This window comes from Stenella coeruleoalba (assembly GCF_951394435.1).
Source record: "Stenella coeruleoalba genome assembly, chromosome: 18".
NCBI classification, from domain to species: Eukaryota; Metazoa; Chordata; class Mammalia; order Artiodactyla; family Delphinidae; genus Stenella; species Stenella coeruleoalba.
Window position 1 is genome coordinate 67,144,651 of NC_137164.1, and position 27,435 is coordinate 67,172,085.

The 27,435-nt window shown below is 37.8% G+C and overlaps 1 protein-coding gene across 1 annotated transcript in view; it reads left to right on the top strand.

The window, feature by feature from the left end:
• The window catches only part of TM9SF2 (transmembrane 9 superfamily member 2), a 57,676-nt gene that overhangs the window by 16,791 nt on the left and 13,450 nt on the right, over positions 1–27,435 (top strand). Inside the window, exons 4-12 of the mRNA XM_079902837.1 lie at positions 4,327–4,454; positions 10,254–10,383; positions 13,343–13,467; positions 14,367–14,478; positions 15,541–15,620; positions 16,416–16,524; positions 20,543–20,675; positions 22,957–23,076; positions 25,844–25,901. Of these exons, the coding sequence (XP_079758963.1) occupies positions 4,327–4,454; positions 10,254–10,383; positions 13,343–13,467; positions 14,367–14,478; positions 15,541–15,620; positions 16,416–16,524; positions 20,543–20,675; positions 22,957–23,076; positions 25,844–25,901 (995 nt within the window). The remainder of the gene's footprint in view (positions 1–4,326; positions 4,455–10,253; positions 10,384–13,342; positions 13,468–14,366; positions 14,479–15,540; positions 15,621–16,415; positions 16,525–20,542; positions 20,676–22,956; positions 23,077–25,843; positions 25,902–27,435) is intronic.

Consider the following 27,435-nt stretch of genomic DNA (forward strand, 5'->3'; position numbering starts at 1 on the left):
TTGTTAATCTTTCCTGAAATTTTCCATGTACTTACAAGCATATATAAATAGAATTAAATGTGTGTGTTTATGTTTTAAAATATTATTCTGCACTGTGCATTTTTCTTTAACTCTCTGTGGGCATCTGTCCGTGTGGGCATACTCATTTCAGTGACTGTAACCTGACCCCAGCCTAACAGCTCCCTCTCTTGGTGTCACACCCGTCTCTTCTGTGACCCCATGATTAGCTGCCTTGCCTGCTTTCTCACTAAGCACCACCTTCTGTCTCCCTTGGCCCTTACTACGTTGAGCATCTGTCCAGCAAATCCCCCAAAAGCCTCGGTTAGTCCCATTAACCTCTTACTCCAGCACCGTATCTACACCGTGAAGCACTGGGGGAAGACATAATTGTACACCTTTAATTCACTACAGGTTCATAGTTTTCAACTGTAAGTATGTCCTCTTAAAATGTTTTAATTTGAGATTTTCTACCGTAAAGATGCCAGAGTTTGTTTTTTTTCCAAAGACAGTAGATTTGAAGACCTAATGAGATGAAGTCACTGGGAAAGAAGGAACTCAAAATATATGGACATGGGTGGTATTGAGTAGGGCAAGCATATTAATTGTATAATATTTCCCTGATGTGATATTTTAAAAGATTACTTTGGAAATTGTTGCATTCTTTTTATAGCAGAGGGTGATTTTTCAGCATATTTATTAAATTGTATAACTACCTTAAAATACTCCTTTGGTCTCTCAGTCCCATCTCTCTGTTTATTTATGCCTTGATCTTAAGAAATGATGGACGGCGGGAAGAGCATCAGTAACACCTTCAGTGAACTTGAGGGACAACAGGAGCCTCCAACAGTAAACAGCAAAATATGCAAATCCATAGAGAAGTTTTGTCCCTTTGGTGTAGACTTTAAAGGCAAATTACTTCTTCAGTAGGATTCTACTCAGGGTTCGTTTATTTTTATGTAAAGATTATGCCTTGCTTATGCAAAAGACCCTTCTTTTAGGCCTAGTGCTTTTTTTTTTTTTTTTTTTTTTTTTTGACTGCGTTGGATCTTCGTTGCTGTGCGCAGGCCTTCTCTAGTTGAGGTGAGCGGGGACTGCTCTTCCTTGCGGTGCGCGGGCTTCTCTTGTTGTGGAGCATAGGCTCTAGGCATGCAGGCTTCAGTAGTTGTGGCTCACGGGCTTAGTTGTTCTGCGGCATGTGGGATCTTCCTGGACCGGGGCTCGAACCCATGTCCCCTGCATTGGCAGGCGGATTCTTAACCACTGTGCCACCAGGGAAGCCCAGGCTTAGTGCTTTTCAGATTTAATTTTGTCCTAGGAGTTGAGGTAAAATAGAAGAACAGAAGGAGTGTTTTAAAATGGAGAAAGAATGTGCACCTAACATTTTCCCGGAGTTTTCTAGAATTTTTTAGGATCAAGATTTGTGCTAAAACAAGTTCTTTAAGCCCCAAGCTTAAAGAAACAGAGCAAGCATTTCTTAAGATCAAGGCATAGGTTAACAGAAACATGGGACCAAGATATCAGATTTTTTTCCCCAAGGCAACCATAAATGTATTGATGTATTTTTCAGCATTGATTTCAGTATTGATTCTTTATCCTTTCTTTTCAAAGAATTTTGCCTTCTTTTAGATCTGCAGTAAAAATAATAGTAGCAACAAAACAAAACCCCAAATCTGCTTTGCCATTTTATCGATGACTTTTGTTGAGGTCAGGAAAAAAACTGCAAGATATCGTGTGCGTTATGTGAAGCTGGAGCCACCTATCATAGGATCATAAAATCTCAAGTCTAACCACTCATATTCACTCATTCAGTCAGTTAACACAACTGCTGAATGTCTTTCACGTGCCTGGCACTGTGGTAGTTGTGGGGTACAGCAGTGAACCAAAAAAGTCTCTGTCCTCGTGGACTTGTATTCTGATGGGGAGAAGGAAACAAAACGAATTACTGAAACACATGGTGTGTCAGTTGCTGATGAAAGAACTATTGAAGATAAATCAGGGATGGTGGATGGAGAATTTTCAATTTTAAATAGGCCAGAGAAAGTCTTACCTGAGAGGTGAGCAAAAGACTTGAAGCAAGTAAGGGAGTGAGCCATGTGAATTTGTGGGGAGAGGGGAGGATGTGGTGAAGGATGCAGCAAAAGCAAAGGTTCTGAGATGTCGCTCGCCCAGTGTATTCAAGGTACAGAGAAAAATTGGTGCGACTCAAGCAGGTGAGCAAGACAGAGAATAGTGGGAAATGAGGGCAAAGGAGTAATAGGACCACATCATGTAGTCCACTCATAGGCCATTGTAAAGACTTTGACCTGTACATCTGGGCAAGATGGTTAGCATTGAAGTGTTTTGGGTAGGGTTAGATTTTAACAGGATCACCAGGACTGTTGTAGGGAGAATGGACCGTGGGAGAGTGAGAAGCCAGGAGGCAAGTTAGGAGTCTCTCGCTATCAGTCCTGAAAATATGCATGACTTAATGGTGACTCAGATCATTGGGGTAAGGGTGGGAGTTGTGAAGCGGTCAGCATCTCAGAAACTGGCTGTGTTTTGACGTTGGGACCAACAGTTTGCTGAGAGGTGGGATGTGGGGTGTGGAGTTTCTGTTTTCTAAGATAGGAAAGTCTGGGGGAAGAGCAGGTTTGGAGGGAATGGGGAAGAGTTTGTTTTGACATGACATGAGATGTTTGGTAGGCATACAAGTAGGGATGTTGAGTTAACAGTTGAAAATACGTGTCTGCAGTTTGGAGGAGGGGTTCAGCCTAGATACGTGTATTTGAGAACCATTAGTGTATAGTTGGTATTTGAAGCCAGGAATTGATCAACTCCCCAAGGGAGTGGGTAAAAATAGTGAAGAGAAGAATTCCAAGGACTGGGCCTTGGGGCAGTTGGTATTAATGGGTCAGGAAGACGGAGGAGGAGTCAGCAAAGAAGACTTCGTCATAGGGCTGTTAGGAGGGTTACATGAGGTAATAAGCGTTTATTATGATGGATAAGTGTCGTCTTTAGGGTTGCTATTTTCCTTCACAATTGAACACACCGTTGACTTGCCTGAGCCCAGTGAGCGTCGGACTGCAGTGTAAGATTTGCTACTTTTGTGGTAACTAATAATGTCTCTTCTCTGCTTTAAGTTTGACACATCCCTCTGATTCCTTAGTATGTATACGTTTGTTTTTTTCATTTCCCGGTCTTTTAGATGGAACCTATAAGGTTCATATAAGATTTAAACTATTAAATATTTACATAAATATTGCGGTATTCACAGAAATAGCAACGCCTCGAGAACGAAACTATTGGCTGACAGGTGGCAGCAGTGAACTACACTTGAAACATTGGTTTGTCAGATGATGTACAATAACTGGTTTAGGGATTTTAATAAATAATGTATAAAAGAATGGACTACTCTGAAGTGAAACATACGCAAGTTGGGTTTTTTTTTTACTCCCTGTAATAAAGTTTGAATTTATTAAAAGGTGTATTGGACTATATATAGTTACATTATGGAGTATATATAATTAGTTTAATAAATTATAGCCTTAAGAAAACTAGGAAATGGATTTTTTAAATTAAGACATAAATAGGCCCTGGTAAAGTAAACCTACGTTATATAATATGTTGTGAATAATATAATGTGTGTGTTTTCATGCTCATGGAATAAGTCCTAGACTCCAGAATTGGAGGACTCCTTAGTTTTTAAACTTTGGTTTAAAAAATTATCAATTTTTGTTTCAACTTTGTTATTACATAGCAGCCTAAAAATTGACAATCTTTTCAAATGTGAGTAAAAAGAATCACATTTATTCTGATTCTAGACATCCAGATTTAACTTTTTCTTGTGTCATCACAGTCTGTGTTGTTCACTGCTGAACCTCCATCACCTGGTGCATAGGAGACACTTAACAAATATCCACTGAATGAATAATACATAGACATAAAACCTTACCTGTTTATTAATAGGAAGCCTTCAAATCCATAATTTCCAAAACATTATCAGGGGACATTATTATGGAGATACTGATGTTGTTTTGTTCTACGTGTGGGTATTTTCCCCTCCTACGACTCACTTATATTTAAGAGATGGGTTGGTTGAAATTATCAAAAATAAAAATAAAAACTGTTACTTATTAAAAGAAAAATTGATGACTTAGTGTTTTAGAGAAACAGAATAAGATTGAAATTTAAATCTGCTTGATCTGTGGGGAATATCTATATGTTTATTATCAATATTAATGCACTTAAGTAATTTAAGGAGACCAGTGCTTTTACTCTATTTATGTTACAGGCATGAAGGACCTGGATATTTTTTCTTAATTTGCTTTCCACTTTATTTTAATACAGTTTACATTTAATAAGGAGGAGACCTGTAAGCTTGTTTGTACAAAAACATACCATACAGAGAAAGCTGAAGACAAACAAAAGTTAGAATTCTTGAAAAAAAGCATGTTACTGAATTATCAACATCACTGGTAAGACGTGGAGATTTGGGATTTTGGGCTTTTTCCTTTTCAAGAAGAAACCTCTGTTTCATTGAATGTGTAAATACTTCATTGATTCTATAAAAATAGCAAATAAATTTATTTCCTTTTTTTGTTATTAGTAATATGAAGTAGTGACTTTTATTTGCCAGAGGATTACTAAGGTTGACAGCTTAAAGTATCATCATTTTCTGCACTTAGATTATTGTAATATCTGGTACTTGTTTAGGTACACAGACCTGTTTCCTAGAGCACTTCTTTTATTCATACATAGTTAAAAGGAGCATATTTGTGCTTTGGGAAAGGACCTGGATCAGTCTTCTAGAAAAATACTGTTATTTTGTACTTGCAGGCCGTGAAAAAGATCATAGGAAAACAAAATTTAACTTTCATTTGATATTTGAGAAATAGCATCTACTTCCAATAAAAATACTTATAATTTGTGTAATCTGTTTTTTATTTTATAAACATGACGTAACATTAACAATGTTTTTACCAGTTTGCATTATAATCAAAAAGCATTAAAAAAATTTTTTTTGCTTCCGCAGGAGTATTTACTTACTATACAATATTCAAACAGTATTAAAAAAGGGTCTCAAAAACCCAACTTTTTAAATATAACCAATTGTTATTCTTCCAGATAATTTTGCCAACAAATGCCTGTATTCTCTGGTGGTCATGGTTTACATACGTTTTGCCTCTTCCAAAAAGTGTAAGGTGCTGGAGGTGGTGAACAGGAAGACTATTTTTGTAGACTTCCTCTTGAATGTTTGTCCTGTCACTATCTCAGACCTGTTTGCCCTCACTCAGGGAGGTGAGAACCATTGATTTCAGTTTGGACATGACCAGATCCTGTGGCTCAGTAGGACTGTTGGAACCTCTCATTCCCTCTTGCCTCCTTGGTTTCTCCCCATCCTCGTAGAACAAAAAAGTCCTAGAGAGGGGCAACCCTGGGTCACATGCCCATTCATGAACGAGTCTGTGATTAGGGTGATTCACTCTGATTGGCTAGACCTGGGTAAAATACAACTGAACCACATAGAAATGAGTCTCCCATAGCAGAGCTCTGTTAGAAGGAAGGAAACGTACCTGTTACACATGCGTCAGCTTCTTTCTCATCTGACCCTCAGTGCTAACAGGAACTTGAAAGTCTCCTCCATGTCTTCATTTCTTTGGTTTCTGGTAAGCCAAGAGCTTTTTTCCTGTAAGCTACTGTGAGAATACTACTTAATTGCTGAGTTAATGTAACTCAGGATACATTTCTCATTCATCAGTAATTGAAAAGTTTCCCTTGGTGTTTTCTCTTTGCTTAAAATTGTTCTTTCCAGCCTTCAAAATCATATTTAAGGCTCAGTCCTTATGAGCCTTAAGGCTCATTTTCACCCCTTCTACCTCCATTTACTCTGACAGCTGTCCATTTGTTGACTGAATGAAAGAATGACTCTTTAGGTCACTATGGGTGATTTTTTTTTTTTTAACTTATTTATTTTTGCTGTGTTGTGTCTTCGTTTCTGTGCGAGGGCTTTCTCTAGTGGTGGCAAGCGGGGGCCACTCTTCATTGCGGTGCACGGGCCTCTCACTATCGCGGCCTCTTTTGTTGTGGAGTGCAGGCTCAGTAGTTGTGGCTCACGGGCCTAGTTGCTCCGCGGCATGTGGGATCCTCCCAGACCAGGGCTCGAACCCGTGTCCCCTGCATTAGCAGGCAGATTCTCAACCACTGAGCCACCAGGGAAGCCCACTATGGGTGATTTTTAGCTTTCTCTTCTACCCTCTGTTCTTAGAATCCTGTTTAGAGTCTTCCTCTTAAAGATAATAGAAGCACCTCTTCTTCAGTAGATTCCTGACAATAAAGTACTTAGATATATTTTTAACTTATTTATGATGCAATTAACATAGGTACTGTTTTGATCCCAAGATGCTTAATAACAAGAAGAATAATTTAAAATAGTTGCAAACTTAAACAATTCTGCCTAAAAAAATAAACTGGAACAATGCTGGTGGATAGTGATTTTTGTAGTTGAATCAGAAAAGTTTATTATTTCAGGTCTGAATCCATTAACAAAAACTCTAAGCCATATCACAGATATACAGTCTGGTAATTCTAGGCAATGGGCTTTAGTCCTTAAATCAGTTCATTACACATTTAAAAAATATTTGATTCATATTGACGCATTTATGTGAACCATTAGTTGAGTATATTTCTGTCCTTGGCTGACTTCAGACATTTTTACTATGTAATTTGATTTTAAGCATAGATAGCAGAGTTGACAGAGATGAAATAGCAGGAACCCTTAGAAATATGAAAGATTATACAAAGTGTTTTCTACTACCCTCAACTTCTTTAATCCTGCTCCCCAGAGGTAGCACTATTATTTCTCCTGTATGTTTCCAGATTTTTTTTTTAATATAAATTTATTTATTTATTTTTGGCTGTGTTGGGTCTTTGTTGCTGTGCACAAGCTTTCTTTAGTTGTGGTGAGTGGGGGCTACTCTTCGTTGCGGTGTGCGGGCTTCTCATTGTCGTGGCTTCTTGTTGTGAGGCACGGGCTCTAAGCGCGCAGGCTTCAGTAGTTGTGGCACGTGGGCTCAGTAGTTGTGGCTTGCAGGCTCTAGAGCTCAGACTCAGTAGTTGTAGCACACGGGCTTAGTTGCTCCGTGGCATGTGGGATCTTCCCAGGCCAGGGCTCGAACCCATGTCCCTTGCATTGGCAGGCAGATTCTTAACCACTGCGCCACCAGGGAAAGCCCTGTTTCCAGATTTCTGTGCACATGTAGGTATATAAAAGAGTATGTATCGGGCTTCCCTGGTGGCGCAGTGGTTAAGAGTCCGCCTGCCGATGCAGGGGACATGGGTTCGTGCCCCGGTCCGGGAAGATCCCACATGCCGCCGAGCGGCTGGGCCTGTGGGCCATGGCTGCTAAGCCTGTGCGTCTGGAGCCTGTGCTCCGCAACGGGAGAGGCCACAACAGTGAGAGGCCCACGTACCGCAAAAAAAAAAAAAGAGTATGTACCTTTTAAAATAACAATGGAATTATTGTACACATTATTCTGAAATTGATCACTTTGTTTAAGAAAATATGGGCATTTTTCCATGTAAAGCACATCTATAGATCTATATCTACTTCATTCTTTTTGTAATTGTATACCATTCCATCACATGAATGAACTGTAGTTCTTCCCCCATAGCACTTTAACCACACTACCTTCTGAATGAATAAAATGACTGATTGTTAGTGCACCAACTCATTGTTCTCATTATAGAGAACAGTCAGTTAATTAACAGTAGTTAATTTTTATATCTAAATTGATGAATACTTTCAATTCTTATTTGGGACTTTAGAATGTAATTTGAGGATCTTCTTGGCTTACTCTGTGAATAACGTTAAGCTACTTCTTGATTCTTGAGACTGATTGATTTTTTTTTATATAAATTTATTTACTTATTGATTTTTGGCTGCTTTGGGTCTTCATTGCTGCACACAGGCTTTCTCTAGTTGCGGCAAGCAGGAGCTACCCTTCGCTGCAGTGCGCAGGCTTCCCATTGCAGTGGCTTCTTTCTTGTTGCTGAGCATGGACTCTAGGTACATGGGCTTCAGTAGTTGTGGCTCACGGGCTTAGTTGCTCCGCGGCGTGTGGGATCTTCCCGGACCAGGGCTCGAACCTGTGTCCCCTGCATTGACAGGCAGATTCTTAACCATTGCACCACCAGGGAAGTCCCCTGACTAATGTTTTGATACCAGCAGCAGACACTTGAATTCCCTCTACTCTACAAGTTTTGTGATTATACTTTTTGCCTAAGTTTCCACGTCTTTGTGACATTTTATTTATAAAAGTGTAATTTATTTAGCTAGTTATCAAAGTACTTAAATTTTTTTAGTACCATGAAACCACCAGACTCTGGCTTATTGGACAGAGAGGGGTCTTTGAAGATATTTTAGTCTAGTGAGTGCCAATCTTGGATCCCGTAGGCTGGCAAAGGGGAATGATGTGCTATTTTCAAAAATGCAAAACCCCAGTTAGATAGTGTAAATTAACTTATATTAAAACTATGAAAAAAATAAAAATAAATAAATTTTAAAAACTATGTAGAATAACCTAAATACCAAGTTTCTTTGCTTTTGGCTGCACTTTTTTTATTTTTTTGAGTGTATTGTGGTAACATGGGTTATTCCATTCTCATCAGAAACTCTAGAAGTTAGTTTATTGGGAAAATTGAGTTATTTATAAATGAAACTTGACTGCCAGAAGTGTTTCAGATGGAGCCCATGAGGGTAGAGGGAAATAATGGAAGGCAGTCCTTAATGGTAAAAAATTGGGGCCAGTCATTCGACCTTTAACCTTTTGAGTCCTCTTCTTTTACTCTTTTTCACTATATCAGATTGAAAATAGAATTTTTAAATATTTTTGGTGTTATGAATTTCAATAGCTACTACTTCCCAACTTAGCAAGGCAGTAATTGAAAATTATATTCTTTAAGTTTTCTTACATTTATTTCCAAGGGTTTGTTGGGTTTTTTTTGTTTCCAGCCAGGCAAAGGTTATGTCAAGGCATTATATAAATGATAAATTTAGGATGTTCACCTTTAAAAAAACCCTAAATTGCCCCTTAATTCTCATTTTGTAACTAGCACTATAATTTTATGTAGTACTCTCTCTGATAGTGTAAAGATATTAAAATTAATATATTGCTCTTTTATATTCATTGACTGAACTTCATTGTCTATCTAAAATATTAAAGCAATTAACTGATTCTTGAGGCCTCCAAAAAATCTGAATTATTTATATTATATAGCATGGTTTTCATGCTTCTGATATTTTAGTATTTTCATGGGAACTACTAGCCTGCTGGCTATAATAATAATAAACTTAATAGTGTAGGTGATTCTAAAATTTAGTATATTGGGTACTATTAAATAGCATTTAAGTGTGACGAGACATGTTTTATTAGGTTATTAACGTACACCCTGGGTGAATATAGAATCATAATTTTACTTCCTAAGGCATACATTAATTCACAAATAAAACATGCCCTGGAGTGTTGTCTTATGACTGTAATACAGCTAGTATATTTTTAGTAATTTTTAAAATTTGTATCCTGTGATGCGTTTTGGGCATAGGAGACCCTATGCTTGCACTTTAATGTAATTATACAGGACTACAAAATTTTACTCTTTATTTTTATCCTTTTTTTAAAAAAAGTTTTTTCACTATAGAACTTGAAAGATTTATTTCTCTAACTTTATAGCAGCATTTCTTTTAGACATAAGTTGGATTTACACGGTTTTAATAGATGATACTATTATTTTCACTTTTTCGCGTGGCCCTTCAGTTGAATATTTCCCTATATCTTGGCAGTTATATTCTTCTCCTTTTTATTGAATTACCTGAGTAATAAAAGACGTTTGTTTCTATACTATTCCATAAACTGTTCCCAAGGAACTAAATATATTGCTTTGCACCTATTTAGAGCTGTTGAGTGTTCGCTGAAGGTAAATTATCCTTAGGTGTCTAGATAATGGTATTGTTATATTAGCGATCGTAGTAAATTAATTTATTTACTCCTTTTCAAAGAAGGTGTAGAGATTTTTTTTTTCCCACTACAGTGTGTCAGATATTGGCACAATACTATTACTTATGAAGTACCACATTTTATCAAAATTCTTTGATTGTAGTTTTGACACGTTAAGGCATTTTTAGACATTTAAATTTTACAAAGTGTTGACACAGATTTGGGAAGTAATTCTTAGTCATGTTTGGTGGTTTCTAACTTGACTTTTATTTCTGTGCATAGGATTGTGGATAATATGCCGGTAACATGGTGTTATGATGTTGAAGATGGTCAGAGGTTCTGTAATCCTGGATTTCCTATTGGCTGTTACATTACAGATAAAGGCCATGCAAAAGATGCCTGTGTTATTAATGTAAGTTTGTGATAAAGTAACTCTATGCTATTTTTTAAAATATGGCTTTTTGGTAGAAGGAGTCAATCTTTATCTGGACAAAAATTGTTATATTCATTGAATGAGTGCAGTTCAGATGTTCTGAAGGACAACTACTCTGTCCTTTTTTTTATTTTTTTGACTGTGACGTGCAGGTTGCAGAATCTTAGCTCCCCGACCAGGGATTGAACCCGGGCTGCTGCAGTGAAAGCGCTGAGTCCTAACCACTGGACCACCAGGGAATTCCCATACCTAGTCTTTAAATTTAAGCCAGATTAACAATTTATAACTCTAGAACTAAAATAATTCAGATTCAGTTTAACATTTACTGGCAGTGTCTCTTATATGCTAAACACTATGCTATGGGCTAGGACTTTGTATGTTCTGACTCTGTTAAAAGTTAAATTCATAAATCTTACATATTAAAAAAAGGTTCATGGTTGACTGCCAAAAAGACATCATAATAAGTCCATGAAATTTGTATGGCAAATTTAAGTCCATAGAATATTGTATTGTAAAAGTTTGATATTATACCTTTTTAAAAAGGTATCAATCTTTGAGGCCATTCTTTTACAATTAAAAAAATAAAATAATAAAGTGAAGACATTAATTTAGAAAGTAATCAAAATTATTGGGGATATATATTAAATTTTGTATAATGAAGTCAACCTGATTTAATCTCTTAATGAATATGACCTGGTAGTAGAAGTTAGCATGAGCTTGATCATGAAACTGGTTATTTGGTTAATGCTTTTGTGAGAGTTGACCAAGGACTCTTGAATAATTTAGGTTATTGGTTTATTCTGAAGTTTTAAACTTCTGTGGAGGAAAAGTGTTAAAATGTGTAACATTTAGCATGCTCATAACATATAATATTTAAAATTTTATCTGTTTTATTTTCTAAGGGAAAAGCTAGACAATAAGAGATGTCTTGTCAGGTACTTTTAAAGTTTTATGTAAAAATTAAAACTTTAAAGAAGTGTAATTTGTACCTCTGCCAGTTAGTTTTGGCTTATAAAGAGTTTAAGCTTATGGAGGCATAACTCTCCCAGACTTCAGACAATACTACAAAGCTACAAAAATCCAAACAACATGGTATTGGCAGAAAAACAGAAATATGAATCAGTGGAACAGAATAGAGAGCCTAGAAATAAACCCACACACAACTATGGTCAATTAATATTCAACCAAGAGGCAGGAATATGCAATGGAGAAAAGACAATCTCTTTAGCAAGTGGTGCTGGGAAAGCTAGACAGCCACATGTAAATCAGTGAACTTAGAACTCTCCCTCACACCATACACAAAAATAAACTCAAAGTGGCTTAAAGACTTTATAAGACATGACACCATAAAACTCCTAGACGAGAACATAGGCAAAACATTTTCTGACATGTTTTCTCATTTAGTAATGTTTTCTTAGGTCAGTCTTCCAAGGCAATAGAAGTAAAAGCAAAAATAAACAAATGGGACCTAATCAAACTTATAAGCTTTTGCACAGCAAAGGAAACCATAAGCAAAATGAAAAGACAGTCTACAGATTGGGAGAAGATATTTGCAAATGATGCAGCTGACAAGGGCTTAATTTCCAAAATATACGAACAGCTCATACAACTCAACAACAACAAAAAACAAACCAATCAAAAAAATGGCCTGAAGACGTAAATAGACATTTCTCCACAGAAGACATACAAATGGCTAGTAGGCACGTGAAAAGATGTTTAACATCACTGGTTATTAGAGAAATGAGAATCAAAATACTACAATGAGGTATCACTTCATAACGGTCAGAATGGCCATCATCAAAAAGTCTACAAATAATAAATGCTGGACAGGGTGTGGAGAAAAGAGAACCCTCCTACACTGTTGCTGGGAATGTAAGTTGGTGCAGCCACTATGGAAGACAGTATGGAAGTTCCTTAAGAAACTAAAAATAGAGTTACCATATGATCCAGCAATCCCACTCCTGGGCGTGTATCCGGAAAAGATAAAAACACTAATTCAAAAAGATCCATGCACCCCAATATTCATAGCAGCACTATTTATAATAGCCAAGACATGGAAGCAACCTAAATGTCCATTAGCAGATGAGTGGATAAAGAAGATGTGGTATATACACACACACAATGAAATATTACTCAGCCATAGAAAGGAATGAGATAATACCTCTTGCAGCAACATGGTTGGACCTAGAGATTATCATACTAAGTGAAGTGCATCAGACAGAGAAAGACAAATATATGATATCACTTATATGTGGGATCTAAAAAAATGATACAAATGAACTTATTTACAAAATAGAAACAGATTCACAGACATAGAAAACAAACTTATGGTTACCAAAGGGGAAGAGGGGGGGAGGATAAATTAGGAGTTTTGGATTAGTTGATACAAACTACTATAAATAAAATATAAACAAGGTTGTACTGTATAGCACAGGGAACTATATTCAATATCTTGTAATAACCTACAGTGGAAAAGAACATATATATATATAACTGAATCACTTTGTTGTACGCCAGGAACTAGCACAGCATTGTACTTCTATTAAAAACTATACTTCAGGGCTTCCCTGGTGGCGCAGTGGTTGAGAGTCCGCCTGCCGATGCAGGGGACACGGGTTCGTGCCCCGGTCCGGGAAGATCCCACATGCCGCGGAGCTGCTAGGCCCGTGAGCCATGGCCGCTTAGCCTGCACATCCGGAGCCTGTGCTCCGCAACGGGAGAGGCCACAACAGTGAGAGGCCCGCGTACCGCAAAAAAAAAAACAAACAAACAACTACAATTTAAAAAAAAAAGTTAAAACTTACACATTTTTATGGGGAAGGATTAAAATTCTGTCCAAGTTCAAATTTTCTTACTTGTTTTGGCTTATTTTAAAATTTTATATTCCGACACTTTTATAGCCAGTTTTCTACCACTAACTTTAAGTTCTGCTCCACAGTCAGAATTCCATGAAAGAGATACATTTTACATCTTTAACCATGTTGATATCAAAATATACTACCATGTTGTTGAAACTGGATCCATGGGAGCAAGATTAGTGGCTGCTAAACTTGAACCAAAAAGGTAATTATACAATAGATAAAAATAAATAACTGTAAGTGAAATTTAGACCCAAAGAATAAATATTTTGGGACCAATTAACTTTTTCCTTAATGAGTATTCTGGCGTATAATTTGGTGTTTTAATTGATTTTACTAAAACTTCCTTTAGCATGGTTTGTTATTGAGTTATGGGTTTCCCAGAGAAACCATACAAATATTTATTTTCCTGTCATGATAAGTAGCCAGGGTGCCTTTTTGTTTTGTTTTTCAGTCAGTTTTTGACAGCTTTTCTATGTCAGCTTGGAATGGAGAACATAAGTGGTTAGGACCATGTTCCCTTCTACAGTGGAAAAGCATTACCTCAGATATTTGCGGCTTTCAGAGGCCCAAATGAGCTGATTAGTGTGTCATTTCTAAAGTCTCCATGCAGTGTTAGATGCCAGTATGTGATAAGTCATTGAAAGGGCATCTCTTCAAATTGTCAGCTTTTTTAGCGTGAAAGTACTCCTCAGTTATTTGTGAGATGCTTCTTTGATTGAGTATTCTTTTCTTTCCATGACTCCCCACTCCCCCACCCAGCTGATATAGCCATTTTCTTGTGCCACTAGTGGTAAAGCAATGCATGCCGTAACAGGATGGCAGTTAATTTAAACTCCCTCAGTGTTTGTTTTGATTTCTTTAAAGATTATTTAATGCTCTTCAAGTAATGTTTTCCAAAGTTTGGTTCTTATTTTGAGTAACAATTTTGTACACTTATAACTAAGCCATTTATTTATATGAAGTAAATATTCGTACTATTCAGTGTGATATGAATCACTTTTGACTATCAGCAGCATTGTGAAATACGTACAAAATCTCCAACCTTACTCCATTTAAAAAAACTATTTTATCAGCATCTTGCCAAAATGTTTCTTCCCACAGCTTCAAGCACACCCATATAGATAAAACAGACTGCTCTGGACCCCCCATGGATATAAGTAACAAGGCTTCTGGGGAGATCAGAATTGCCTATACTTATTCTGTTAGCTTCCAGGTGAGTGTGATTTTTATCTTTAGTATAACTCAGAAATTGATTTTAAATTCATATTACTTAAACTAATTAAAAATATGATTAGCTTGTCAAATAGATAAGCTTTTAATGAGTTAATTTTTGGAATAGTTTGTCAGTGCACCAGGCAACATAATTGCCCTCGAAACTAAGTCTTCATTTAAATAAGAAGTATGGGGAATTGGAGAACTGAGCCTGATTAAAAGTGTTAAGCCATAGGAGATACAAACAAGGCAAAAGGTAGAAATGAGGCATGAAGGATGGTATGAAAGTGTCAAAGATATGCAACAAGCATTTGGGCAAACAACACCATTTTTAAAATCAGGATTTGAGTGTAAGCTTAAATGGAGAGTTTCCTGATGGAAGATAATCTATATAGGTTCTTAGGTAATTCAAGGGAGTGTTTTCTTAGGAGGAAAGTAAAAGTTCATTTTATGAGAATCTTGGGCAATATTCCACCTCTATTTTTAATAAACTATCTTGGCAATCCAATATAGTTGTGACGTTTACTGTCCCTACCTAAATAGTGTGTAATTTTGCAAGCCTGGTGCAGTAAATTGTACATATTTCTTTCTAGGTATTAAGAGCTCAGTGTGGGTGACACCTGCCAGATGCTCAGGTACCTAGGTTATGACTCTGGTCTGGTTAGATGTCTCATAGGTATAGATAGATAGCATCAAAGAGAATAAAGAATAAGCTATTCCACTCAATTTTCTGAAAATAATTAAATACTCTAAAGCTCTAAATCTTGACATTTAAAATAAGCCTTTGCTAATTAAGATTTAAAGTAAGACTTTAAAAAAAATACAAGTAAGTAGATACTTTTAGGAACTCTTATATTTTATTTACTGCTTAATTTTATCCTAATTTTCCTGAGACTTGAGTAAATCTAGGTCCATAAGTCTCATGACTAACCCAAGTTATGATAATGAGGAATTGTATCTATTGACTAGAATGTTAAGCTGTGAATGGAAATTTTTGGATTCCTAATACGCTTCATTGGCAAATTCTTATTTAAAGAGTGTGTGTGTTTTTAAATCCCTCTAGGAAGATAAGAATATCAGATGGGCATCTAGATGGGACTACATTCTGGAATCTATGCCTCATACCCACATTCAGTGGTTTAGGTAAGAGTATAGAATTAATCTTCTTTATGCTCTGTCCTTATTTTATTCTCTGTCCCTTTGAACATCCCATTCACTCTGATTCTCCAGTTATTCAGAACGCTGGGCTTTTGAATTAGATAGACTTGGATTCAGTCCTGGCTTTTAGTCACTGGTTGTGAGTCAGGCTAGATCACCCAGTTTCTCAGAGTACATTTCTTTATCTAGAAATAACCTGTCTCATGGGACTATTCTGAGGCTTGAAGGAGGTAATGAAACAGAGCATTTGAGCACCTTACCAGGCACGGAAGAGGGCTCAGTAGACAAGCCACTGCGGCTGTTACGACTGTTTATTATTATTATTATTCTCTAAGCATGACTCAAAACTTTTATCTAGAGAGCTGTTCATGGTGCCGTCGCTCTCCTTTTCCTACTTTACTGACTAATCTTTTTTGATACTCATTAATTTACTGAGTAACTGTTTTTCAGTAGATTTCTTGAGGGTACAGACCAGTCCATTGTTGATCCTTGCAGCTTATGTTGCCCTAATTTGGGCACAGTAGTTATTAATGTTGACCGTGGAGAAAAAAAATTCTAGTTCTCAACAGACCACAAAATTATATTATGATAAGTACATACAGTTATGTATCCACTAGAAGGCCGTGCAGCAGAACACAGTTCATTGAATTTGTTGGATTTTAGGTCAAGTTTTTAATTTGATTAATGCTGTTTTAATGTTACTCAATAAATAGTTTTTAAAGAGTTTTGCTGTTCCAAAGATTAAGCTGTAGATTAATCCTAACATGCTTATTTCTGCAGCATCATGAATTCCTTGGTCATTGTCCTCTTCTTGTCTGGAATGGTGGCTATGATTATGCTACGGACGCTGCATAAAGATATTGCCAGATATAATCAGATGGATTCTACAGTGAGTGAAACATCTGAACTGTTCTTTGGTCTGCCGAGGATAGTCTTTTATTTTTTTTTGGAAAAAATTTAAATAATAGCTTTAGACAGAATCTGCTTTTAAAACATTCTTCTCAAAAGTTACCCTGAATTCACATTTTCAAATAAGAAAATGATCCTTAAGGATTGGTTTTCTGTAGAAATTTAGTGACCGCAGCTCTCAGAGCTGAACTGTTCACAGCCTCATCTGCATCAGTAGAGGTTGCAGAAAGGGTGCAGGTGCACAGCTCCAGCTCTGCCCTCTTTTCACTTACGTGCCATCAACTCTGTCAGAGTCTCTATGTCCAGCAGACATTCCGTTTGTGAAACAGCAAAGTTGAGTAGAATAGCTCCCAAGCAATTTTTGTATGTGTGTATGTTTAATTTTTAAAAATTAATTTTAACTGAGTTTTTATCATTTCAACCTTTTGGTGGATTCAAAGTAATTAATGCCTCAACTTCATCTATTTGCATTTTAAGTTCCATAATGTTTTACATTTTATACTTTTTAATTTCCTAGCAGCTCTTTAACAAAATTTCCACAAGAATCACTACTTGTAATGAATACATAAAACTCAGATTTTCATTGTTTTCTCTTCCCCAGCTTCTTAGCTCCCCCCATCTCTCTTTTTCTAATTAGAAAAAAAGAACATATTAATGTTTAGAAGCTTTTTAGCACTTGAACTCCACAGTTGCTTTTCCATGATTTTATTGGTTGTATGCCTTATTAAATATTTGATTAAAATAATTTCACAATACTCTGTTCATAATCGACAATTCCAAATAATTGCTGAGTTAATGGAATTTTTTTCTTTATTTGTACAGAGGTGGCCTTGGGGTACAGGCCAGGAAACCCTATTTCCAGTCTTGCTCCCATTCTTTCCCTCCTGCCAGTCTCTTATCATAGCCATCAGAGCGTATCTGTTCAGGGTCATTTCACTCCCAATGACAGCCCTCCAGTGACTTCCACTGCACTCAGTGAAGCCATAGTCTTTACAGTGGCCCATAAGGCTCTGCAGTAGCTCTTGGAGCTCTGCTCCAGCCATGCTGGTTGCCTTGCTGTTCCTCAGACACCTCAGGCGGGTTCCCATTTCCAGGCCTTTACAGTTGCTTTTCTGTCTTCGTCAAGTGTTCATCCCTCAGAGAGCTCCCTCACGTGCTTCTGGTCTTCACTGAGACATGATCTTCCTGGTGAGACCTTCCTCACCATCCCATTAAAATTACATCCTCTCCACCCACACCCCACATCCATACTTCTTATCACCATCTAGAGTACTATATATTTTACTTATTTCGTTTATTGTCTGCCTTTCCAATGAGAAGGTGTACTCATGAGAAGAGGAATTTTTCTGTTATACTCACTGTAGTACCTCTGGTGTTTTAAACAGTGCCAAGCATATAGTTGGTGATAACAGATATTTGTTGAATGAATGAATAAACAAATTAGCCCTTGATGTACCAGACTTGATTCATTGCTGGGCTTATGATAGGTTAAAAAAAAAGAAAAAAAAGGTATCCAAGGACTCCCCCAGATCCACCCCATCCCCCCAAATTGAGTGAGGCCACAGCAGGAAGCAGTACAAGCATGAGAAGTTGAAGTTCTCCTTTGGGCCCGTGCTCATATCAAGTTTTTAACCAATTGGGACATTAAACCTTGGGTCATGGTGAACCTTGATCTCCTATGTATTAAGCCTGGATTCTTGAAGGGGGGCAAAATGGTTCTAGGTTAGTAAATGCCTTCTGATTCTCAGCAGAATCGAGTAGAAATACTCTGAAGGAAAGTCTCTCAAATTTGGATTTGCAAGATTCCCCCCATTTAAGGTCAATAAAGTATGATCTATTCATCAGAAATTCACAAAAATTTACAATAAATAACAAATTTACACCAGGTCCCAAAGATTTCAGACATTAAGATTATTAATGACAGAGTATAAGATATATGAAAAAGTAACAGCTACGATTTTCCAGCACAGATGAAAGATAAGAATCCATAGATAAAGGATACACAGTATATCCAAGGAATAAATAAAATGAAATCCACACCTAGATCAACTGGCCAAACCACAGAACACCATAGAAAAGAGATCTTAGAATCAGCCAGAGGGGAAAAAGAGTGAACATCTGCAAAGGAAAAACAATTAAATTGGCCATGGAAGCTCAAAACATAATATTTTTAAATTGGTAGTGAGAGAAATTAACTATTTACATAGAGTCATGTACTCAGAGATGCTGTCTTTCAAAAATGAAGGTGAAATACCTTTTTCAGACTAACAAAACCAGTTGACCACAAACACACCTTCACTTGAAGGAATGTCTGTAGAAATACTTGAGCAGTGAATCAGTCTGTCAGACCTGAAGGAATTACTATAGAAATACTTTAGTAGAAAATAAATAAATAACAATCCTAAAGAGAGATTTAGGAGGATTGGTGAAGAAATTCCAAGTAAATATTTTCTATATATAATAATAATGAGTCTAAATTTGGAGGTTAACAAAAGTGTATCAACAAAGAAAAAATAGATTTGATGAATAGTTTTGGATAAGGGGGGGTGGCCATCTAGAAAAAAAATAAGGTAGATTCCAACTTTATTGCTTATATTGAAATGATTAATGATCTAAATGAAAATGTGAAACTATAAAATACTAGAATGTTAGTTTTTAAATCTTGTCTACTGCTCGCAAAGATAGAAATTTGAGTGGGAATTTGGGGGAGGGATACAGATGTACCCTGGATGAAATGTTAAGTGAGGAGGCTGAAAAAATACCAGGGACCAAATTTTGAAGGATTTCTAAGCTGTGCATTCTGAAGGTCATTGAGAAGCTGTTGAAGAATATTAAACAGCAGTGACGTGGCCAGATTCATGTTTCAGGAAAGTCACTTTGAACATTATGTGGAGAATCGTTTGGAGCTGGGCAATATTGGAGGCACAGAGACCAGTCAAGAGACTGTTAGAGAGTTCCCAGAGATAGGGGATGGTGGCAGGGAAGAAGTAGGGAAGTGGGCAGATAGATACAGAGGGTGTTCAGGAGGTGGGATGGAATGCTGATCGACCAGTTGACTGTGGAGAGGGTGGAAGAGGGAGAGAAGCCAGTGAATGACCCCACGTTTCTGATCTGAACCACCTGATTAGTTAAAAGGATCTTTCTGGTTCTGTATTGAGAATCAACTGAATGGAGGCAAGGGCAGAAACAGAGACTAGTTTAATGAATTCCGTGAGAGCCAGGTGAGAAGGGATGGTTTGAACCAGGGGCTAGTGGTGGATCCTGTGGATATATTTTAGAGCTAGAACTGTAAGAATTTTTAAAGGATTGTATGTGAAGTGTGAAAAAAGTAAAAGGAGGCATCAAGGATGACTCTAAGGTTTTGGGGATTGAGCAGCTGGAAGGATAGAGCTTTTATCTACTGAGGGAGAGTGCAGGTAGAGCAGGTAGAGGCAGGGAGAATCAGTTCCACTGTGGATAATTCTGTTCAAGGTGTCCATTAAACAACCCAGTGGAGCTGTTGATTAGGCAGGTGTGTATGTGTGTCTGGAGATAGGGGAGCAGTTTGGGCTGGTGACACAAGCTTATTAATATTTTCACAGCCAAGCCTACTATACAAGCAAAGTAGCTATGAGACCTAATACCATTTGCTTGTTTTGGGGATTAGTAAGTGTAAGTTAAGAAGACTATAGAGTATGACTTAAAATCGCCATCAAATTGGATCATAAAGCTTGACTTATTAGACTAGAACTAGGTATCACATTATCTTTGTATTACTTTTTAAAGTTTCTCAGTAACTATATTTATAGATCTTAACACACAACATTCCTTTCAAAATAATTCAAGAAAGCTATATAAAGCTCCATGAGTCAAGCTTTATACTTCAAAACTGAAATAAATATTAACATTTGTAAGGTTTTTTTTTTAGATTTCCATATCCGCATATTCAACAGTGAACAAACTGTCTAGTTTTCTTGGTGATACCACATGGCACGTAAACGATTTTATTCCCTTTTTAGGAGGATGCCCAGGAAGAATTTGGCTGGAAGCTAGTTCATGGTGATATATTCCGTCCTCCAAGAAAAGGAATGCTGCTGTCAGTCTTCCTGGGATCAGGGACACAGATTTTAATTATGACTTTCGTGACTCTATGTAAGTGTTAAGTGAAAATTACAAAGTAGAAATTACTTTCTCTAAATAATTATTTGAAATCCAGTTTTCCTGAGTTGTAGCCAGGCTAGGTTGTTTCTGAGAGTCCTCTTGGTTCTCAGAATCTGTGTGCTTTGGCCATAAGTGACCTGGGGCAAGGTTAGCTGTGCCAGAAGTTGACTCTGCATGTCTCCCTCACAGCTGCATAGAGACCAGGACTTTGTTGTGGGAGCACTGGAGCTGCAGATGACTAGATCCTCAAAGACCATCTGGGTCTGAGTCTGGGCAGCCTGGCAGCAGGGTCACGCAGGTTGACTATCCTGTCCCACCAGAGCATAAGGTTTCTTGGCTTCCACTGAGAGAGAAAGGAGAAGGAGATGGGACAGGAAGCTCTTTGTAGACCTTTTCATCTTGGCAGGATTTAGGAAGCAAGACCTCTTTCTTTCTCTAGCAGTGTTCAGGAAAGATCTTCCTACACAAAAAGTCTCTCTTCCTTGTGCCACCTGAAAATCTTCAGAAATTTTATTAAGGTTTTGTCAATTAGGACAATCTTTTTCTTCTCTTTTTTTAAAAATAGAAATCCCTTAGAGGTATTCATCAGCTGCAGGAGTGGCTCTGAGACTATTCTCTGGAAATATATTAATGCCATGGTCTTTCAGTTTTCCTAGTTACAAGAGAAAAAACTGTTTATGAAAAGAATTTTCTGAATTATGCATTCGTTTCCCCATATTTCCTTTATTGTTGTGTGCTACTGATGAACAGTAACACATGAATGTTACTAGAAGAATTCAGAAACCACTGACCTTTCAATAATTTTTTTAGCAAACATTTGTCCTTATGTTTGGTTGCACATTAAATACCTAATACTATAATCATTTTCTACTAGTAAAATTGTTCTAAGTTTTTATGATGCAATTAACCACATAAATGTTTGGGAAGAGAATTATCAATGCCAGATGTCTGGCACCTGAATAAGTTTGGGGTTTACTGATTTGCACCTTTCAGCTCAGTTTGAAGACTAACTAGAACATGTTTATCTACTAACAACTTAGATAAGGAGATGCCGGTGTGATGGGTGAGGCTAGCATTTGTCAGTATATTACACTGAAGAGGGTATGTTGGGAAAATGAGTCATGAAGGAGGTTTGGACACAGGCGATTGCACAGAATCCCCAGAGCGCTGAGGTGGCGTTAGAGCAGAATGGATGCTTGAGGGTGAAATTCTGCTTCAAAATTTTATTGAGAGCTGCCTTCTGCCCCTCTCCAGTCTTTGTTGGGGTCAGCTAGAAAGTGAACTTGTAAGGAAGGAACATTTCAGAGAGCCTAGGTTAGAAAGTGATAGGGATTGTTTCCCTTTACTGCTCGAATATGGACTGTTTTGCTTCAGAACAATCCATTTCTCAGGCCTGGGAGGAACTGGGGGTGGGGGGTGCACCTTAGCTGAAATTCCAGTAGACCGTCTAAAGTTACCCTGTCTGGTTTCCTGTCATCGATTGTGAGTTTCTCCTCTTCAGTTGGTGCTGATCAGAGGTTGTGCAATGGTGTGTGCTTGGCTGTGTGCACCCAGGGGAAACACTGGAAACTTTGGTGCTCCTGGGATTAGAAAGCCACCTGCATCTGTTCTTGGATTTCTTTCTGAGAAAACCATAACTTCTGACTTGCAGTTTAAAGCTAGGAATTGCTATAAATATAAGATAGTACTTCCTTTCTTATTAGTTGGGTGGGTTATATAGGGAAGAACAAATAAAACAAACTAGCTGAATAAGGGTAGGAACCAGAATTTCCCAAGTCATTGACCAAGCCCTTCAGTAACTTGTGTTCACAAAACAAATAGTACTATGAAATCTTTTTTCCCTGTTTTGTTCTTTATTAGATTCTTTTTTATCTCTTTATGTTTTAATGTTATAAGGTTTTTTTTCACCCCAGAGGACTCAATATTGTTTTTAAAAGGAACAAAAAGTGAGAATATTTTATAGTGGGAATATTTTTTATTGATGTTAATTTTGAAAGCTGTGCTTGAATCTCAGAAGAGCATCCAGTGAGCCTCTGCTGATAACAGGAAAGGTGGGGACTTACGGACCCTTACAGGAGACTTCCACATTGGAGCTTGCTTTATGTGTGATCCTATAGATACAGCGCCTTAAATATTACTAAGTTTCAGTGTGGTTGCCTGGTAAGAGAGCGTATTTTCATGAAGTTGTATTTAGTTCATTGTTTAAAAAATGAGAGGGGTCTTCTGTCACTTCAAAGGAAACCATAATAAAATTCATAACTTTATTTTTTAGTTTTTGCTTGCCTGGGATTTTTGTCACCTGCCAACAGAGGAGCACTGATGACTTGTGCTGTGGTCTTATGGGTGCTGCTGGGCACTCCTGCAGGCTATGTCGCTGCCAGATTCTATAAGTGTAAGTAAAAGCCACCCCGCTGGGCGTTCAGATCAGGAGTCTAACCTGCTGCCTTAGTTGTCTGAGCCTTTGTGTCTGGCGGTTGATGCTCTTTAAACAATACGTATTAGAGGTGTGTATCCTTATTTAATGAAGCTTGTGAAGTGGATGACTGTCCGGAGATTTGCTCGTTCAGACATGCTTAAACAGTGGGTTAGACAGATTTGGGTGCTGCTTATCCATCATCCTGTCTCTCCTCCTTAAGTTTTGACATCACAGGTTTGGCTGAACAACTTAGATTTGCTACATTCATAGAAACATATTTAGAGTAATAAAGGAAAAACTATACGAGTATCACTGATTTATTCATTAAAACAAGTAGTACAGGGCTTCCCTGGTGGTGCAGTGGTTAAGAATCCGCCTGGTGGTGCAGTGGTTAAGAATCCGCCTGCCAGTGCAGGGGATACAGGTTCAAGCCCTGGTCCGAGAAGATCCCACATGCCACAGAGCGGCTAAGCCCATGCGCCACAACTACTGACCCTGCGCGCCTGGAGCCCGTGCTCTGCAACAAGAGAAGCCACTGCAGAGAGAAGCCCGCTCACCGCAAGTAGAGGAAGCCCGCGCACAGCAATGAAGACCCAGTGCAGCCAAAAATAAATAAATAAAATAAATAAATTTTTAAAAAACAAGTAGTATATACAGGAATACCTTATATGAGAGAGGTCGTACTTACATCAATTTAATATTTATAAAAGTGAACTGTACTTAGAGTAAATTAAGATCTCACAGTTTTAAAGAGCCCTGAAGTAAGTTACTTTTGTAGCATGATTTGTTGCATTCTCTTGTATTCTTGCTTTCCAGAAGTAAAATAAAGTTCAGTGAAAAAAAGGATCAGAGCCACAGAGTAAGGATGGGGATATGATTAGATGACTTAGAAAGCAACTTTGCTGGGGTCAGTAAATGCCAGAGTTTGCCCTGCTTAGGAATCCTGTAGTCACGTTGAGACGGTCCCATAGGTAATCTGTGAATTTAAATGCCAGGGAGATGCTGACGCAGGGCTAGGGTTGCCCAAGGCCTTCTGATAGGAATAAGGTTTAGGGAATAACCCTAAAACACAGTAGGATTACGTAGGTGCCTTAATGTGTGGTTGGCTAGACTCAACCCCAAATAGAAATATTAGACTTTGCTAGATGCATAGAGTATGTGAAGTTCTATATTCATGTATGTGTGTGTGTGTGTGTTTAATTTCTGTGAATTTTGTCAGAGTTCTTTTATTCTTTCATTCTTTTCTAACAGACATAGGATTAGGGTGGTCAGATGTATTTTAACACATACGAGGTACGGTTGGACCCCTGCCTGCTCCCCCTTTCTCACTGTTTCTGTGCACTGGGTTTCTTTGAGTTCCTCAGTCAGCCTGTGCACCTGCCTTCGTACATGCCGTTCCCTCTACTTGAGTTCTGATCCGTACTCGCTGCCCGACAGACACACCTCCCCTTCATCTTCTCTCCGTCCTTCATTTCTCCTAGCTGCAGATTAAGTAGCATATTAATCAGGCAGAACATTCTGAGACACACTGTCATGTGGCCCTAGTCAAAAAATACTTCATTTTATAGAAGCATTTTTAATGTTTCAAAAAATATATGAGGATTTTGAGTAGAGTTGTATTAAACCCAAAACTCATAATTTCACAATAGCCTATCAGTAATGCTATGAATTCAAATCATATATATATAATTTGTTGTTTTCTTTTAGGGCAAGAAGTACTTAAAATTGCTTATAAATTGTTAAAACTTTTTTTAAAAATCAAAGCGGTTTTCAGATCTCAGCCAGTTTTATCTCCAACTTTTATCTCCAAGCAGAGGTGTATTTTCTTTTTTTTTTTACTCTAGAAACTTAAGTTTTGTTTTTGTTTTGCGGTACGCGGGCCTCTCACTGTTGTGGCCTCTCCCGTTGCGGAGCACAGGCTCCAGACGCGCAGGCTCAGCGGCCATGACTCAAGGGCCCAGCCGCTCCGCGGCATGTGGGATCCTCCCGGATCGGGGCACGAACCCGCGTCCCCCGCATCGGCAGGGGGGACCTGCCACGTCCCCACTGCGCCACCGGGGAAGCCCGAGACTTAAGTTTTTAATTGTTTTTTTTAAAGTGGGGAAAAAAAAATAGAGAGGGGCAAAGGAGAGTAAAAAGTTTGTAAGTAAATTTGTTCTGTCAAGTGGCCGTAACCCTTCTACTCTTCTTGGTCACCTGATCCTACACACTGATCTCCCCACCGCCACCCACGGCCTACCTGAAACTACAGTGCTGGAGGCATCCTGGAGACTCAGACCTACTATGGACATTGAAGTGTGTTGCATGTCAGGCTTGAGGGTTCCTAGTTTTATAACAAATTCTGAAACTGACCTCAAGATAAACGAGAATCTGTAGTGCACCCTTTTTCCATCTAGTCCCATTAATTAAAACTGGGTTAGAATTTAAGGGTTTGTTTTGTTTTGAAGTAAAAAAAAAAGATTAGAAAAGGAAAACTGGTTTGGATGACTTTCCTTTGACACTAGATTTATTTTATGCTGAAACAATCTTTAGAGCGGGACTTATCCAGGGCAGTCCTGTGATGTGCATCTCTGATTTGGATCATTTGATTAGGGAGTATTAGGACATTTGCTAGTGTCATTTTCTACGAATAGGCCCCCAGTGCTGTCTGTTAATTTGTCCGATACCAGACCTGAGGTATGGATATTTGGTTTGCTTTGAAGAAAAGTCTTTATGTCAATGCCACTTTTGTTTTGTTCTACAGCCTTTGGAGGTGAGAAGTGGAAAACAAACGTTTTATTAACATCATTTCTTTGTCCTGGGTAAGTGAATTTTTCAATAATAACTTGCTTGACATAGTCATATTTTAGTTCCCAGAATTTCTGGCCTGTAAGTCTAATCTTTTCTGTCTCTATGTACCCCAGAAAATGAATTTAATTTTTAAATAGTGACTATTTAATAAACATTTGCAGAATGGCAACTACATGTCTTATCTGGAAAGGGTACCTTTAGACATGAGAAATTTTATATTCCTTTTCTTAAAAGTCTGTTTCTTAGTCTGGCATATTGTCATGTAAGGCTGCGTATAAAGTTTTTGACCTAATCACAGAAATGAATCCTCACCTGAAGATCGTTCAGGCAGGCATACATTTTCGGATTTTTATCATGAGTATAGCTACTTTTAAGCGTATTCCATTAATTAGATTAGAGTAACATATACCAAAAATGAAAAAAACAACCACCAACATAAAAAAACAGAACATCTGTGGTGCTTTGGGAGATAGTTTCTGATATCAAATATCTGATGTGTGTCTGGTCCTAGAAATACAACCCAGTTTATCCCCCGCTCACAGATTAATGGAGGGCAAGAACTGGCCTCTGAATAATCAGCAGCAATAAAGTAGGCCAAGGGTTAAATCTTGAAGCCAGGACTGTTCCATTTGCAGGCCAGAAATGAAAGAATAGCTGGCATTTTTAGACATGATTGGGTTAAATAGTCTCAGATTTTCACCGCTATTGAAGATTCACATGCCTCTCAGCCATTCATGTTCTATTCAAATTTTTATGCTTTCCTCAAGCCATATCCTTTGTCTTCTTTCCCTCTGCTGGCAGTTGAAGAAGTGCCCCTCCTTACCAAGACTGTCAGCCACAATTTCCTTTGGAATCTTGCCTTTCAAACATCCCCCCAATCTCTGACATAATCCATTTCTCTCTTTCTCTGTGTTCTGGTCACGTGTTTCATCTCTTCCTACAAATATGCTTACGTTTCCCATATTCTAAAAAGAGCTTCCTGTAAGCATCTTCTAGTCTACTGTCTTTCTTTTCAGTTTTCAACAAAATGCCTTGAAAAAATAGTCTATACTCCCTTACTCTGATTTTCTTAGCATATATTTACATTGTAAACCCACGTAATCTTTTTCCCACATCACTTTAGTGAACTTCTCTCTGAGGTTACCAAAGATGTTCCCATTTTCAAATCTAGAAACCATTTTCCCTGTCTTTACCTCTTTACATTGTGTAACATTGGAATACCTTTTCCTTGAAACTCCTTCCTTTTTGCCTTCACAGAAGTTATCCTATGCTAGTTTTTTACATCTCTTATCAAACCTTCTCTGATTTATCATCTTCATCCCACCCTTAAAAACAGGTGTTCACCAGGGGATGATGAGGTAAGTAGAGAGGAGAAGAGCCAAGAACCCAAGTCCCCAGGGCAAAGGGAATTGGTGTTCATCTAGGAAAAGAAGGATCATTTGATAATATGAAATCAATTCATAAATTTTTTTTATAAATAAGCACCTGCATATAATTATTGCGGTAGGCACAGCAAAATGGCATTTGATAATATTAAAGATTGTT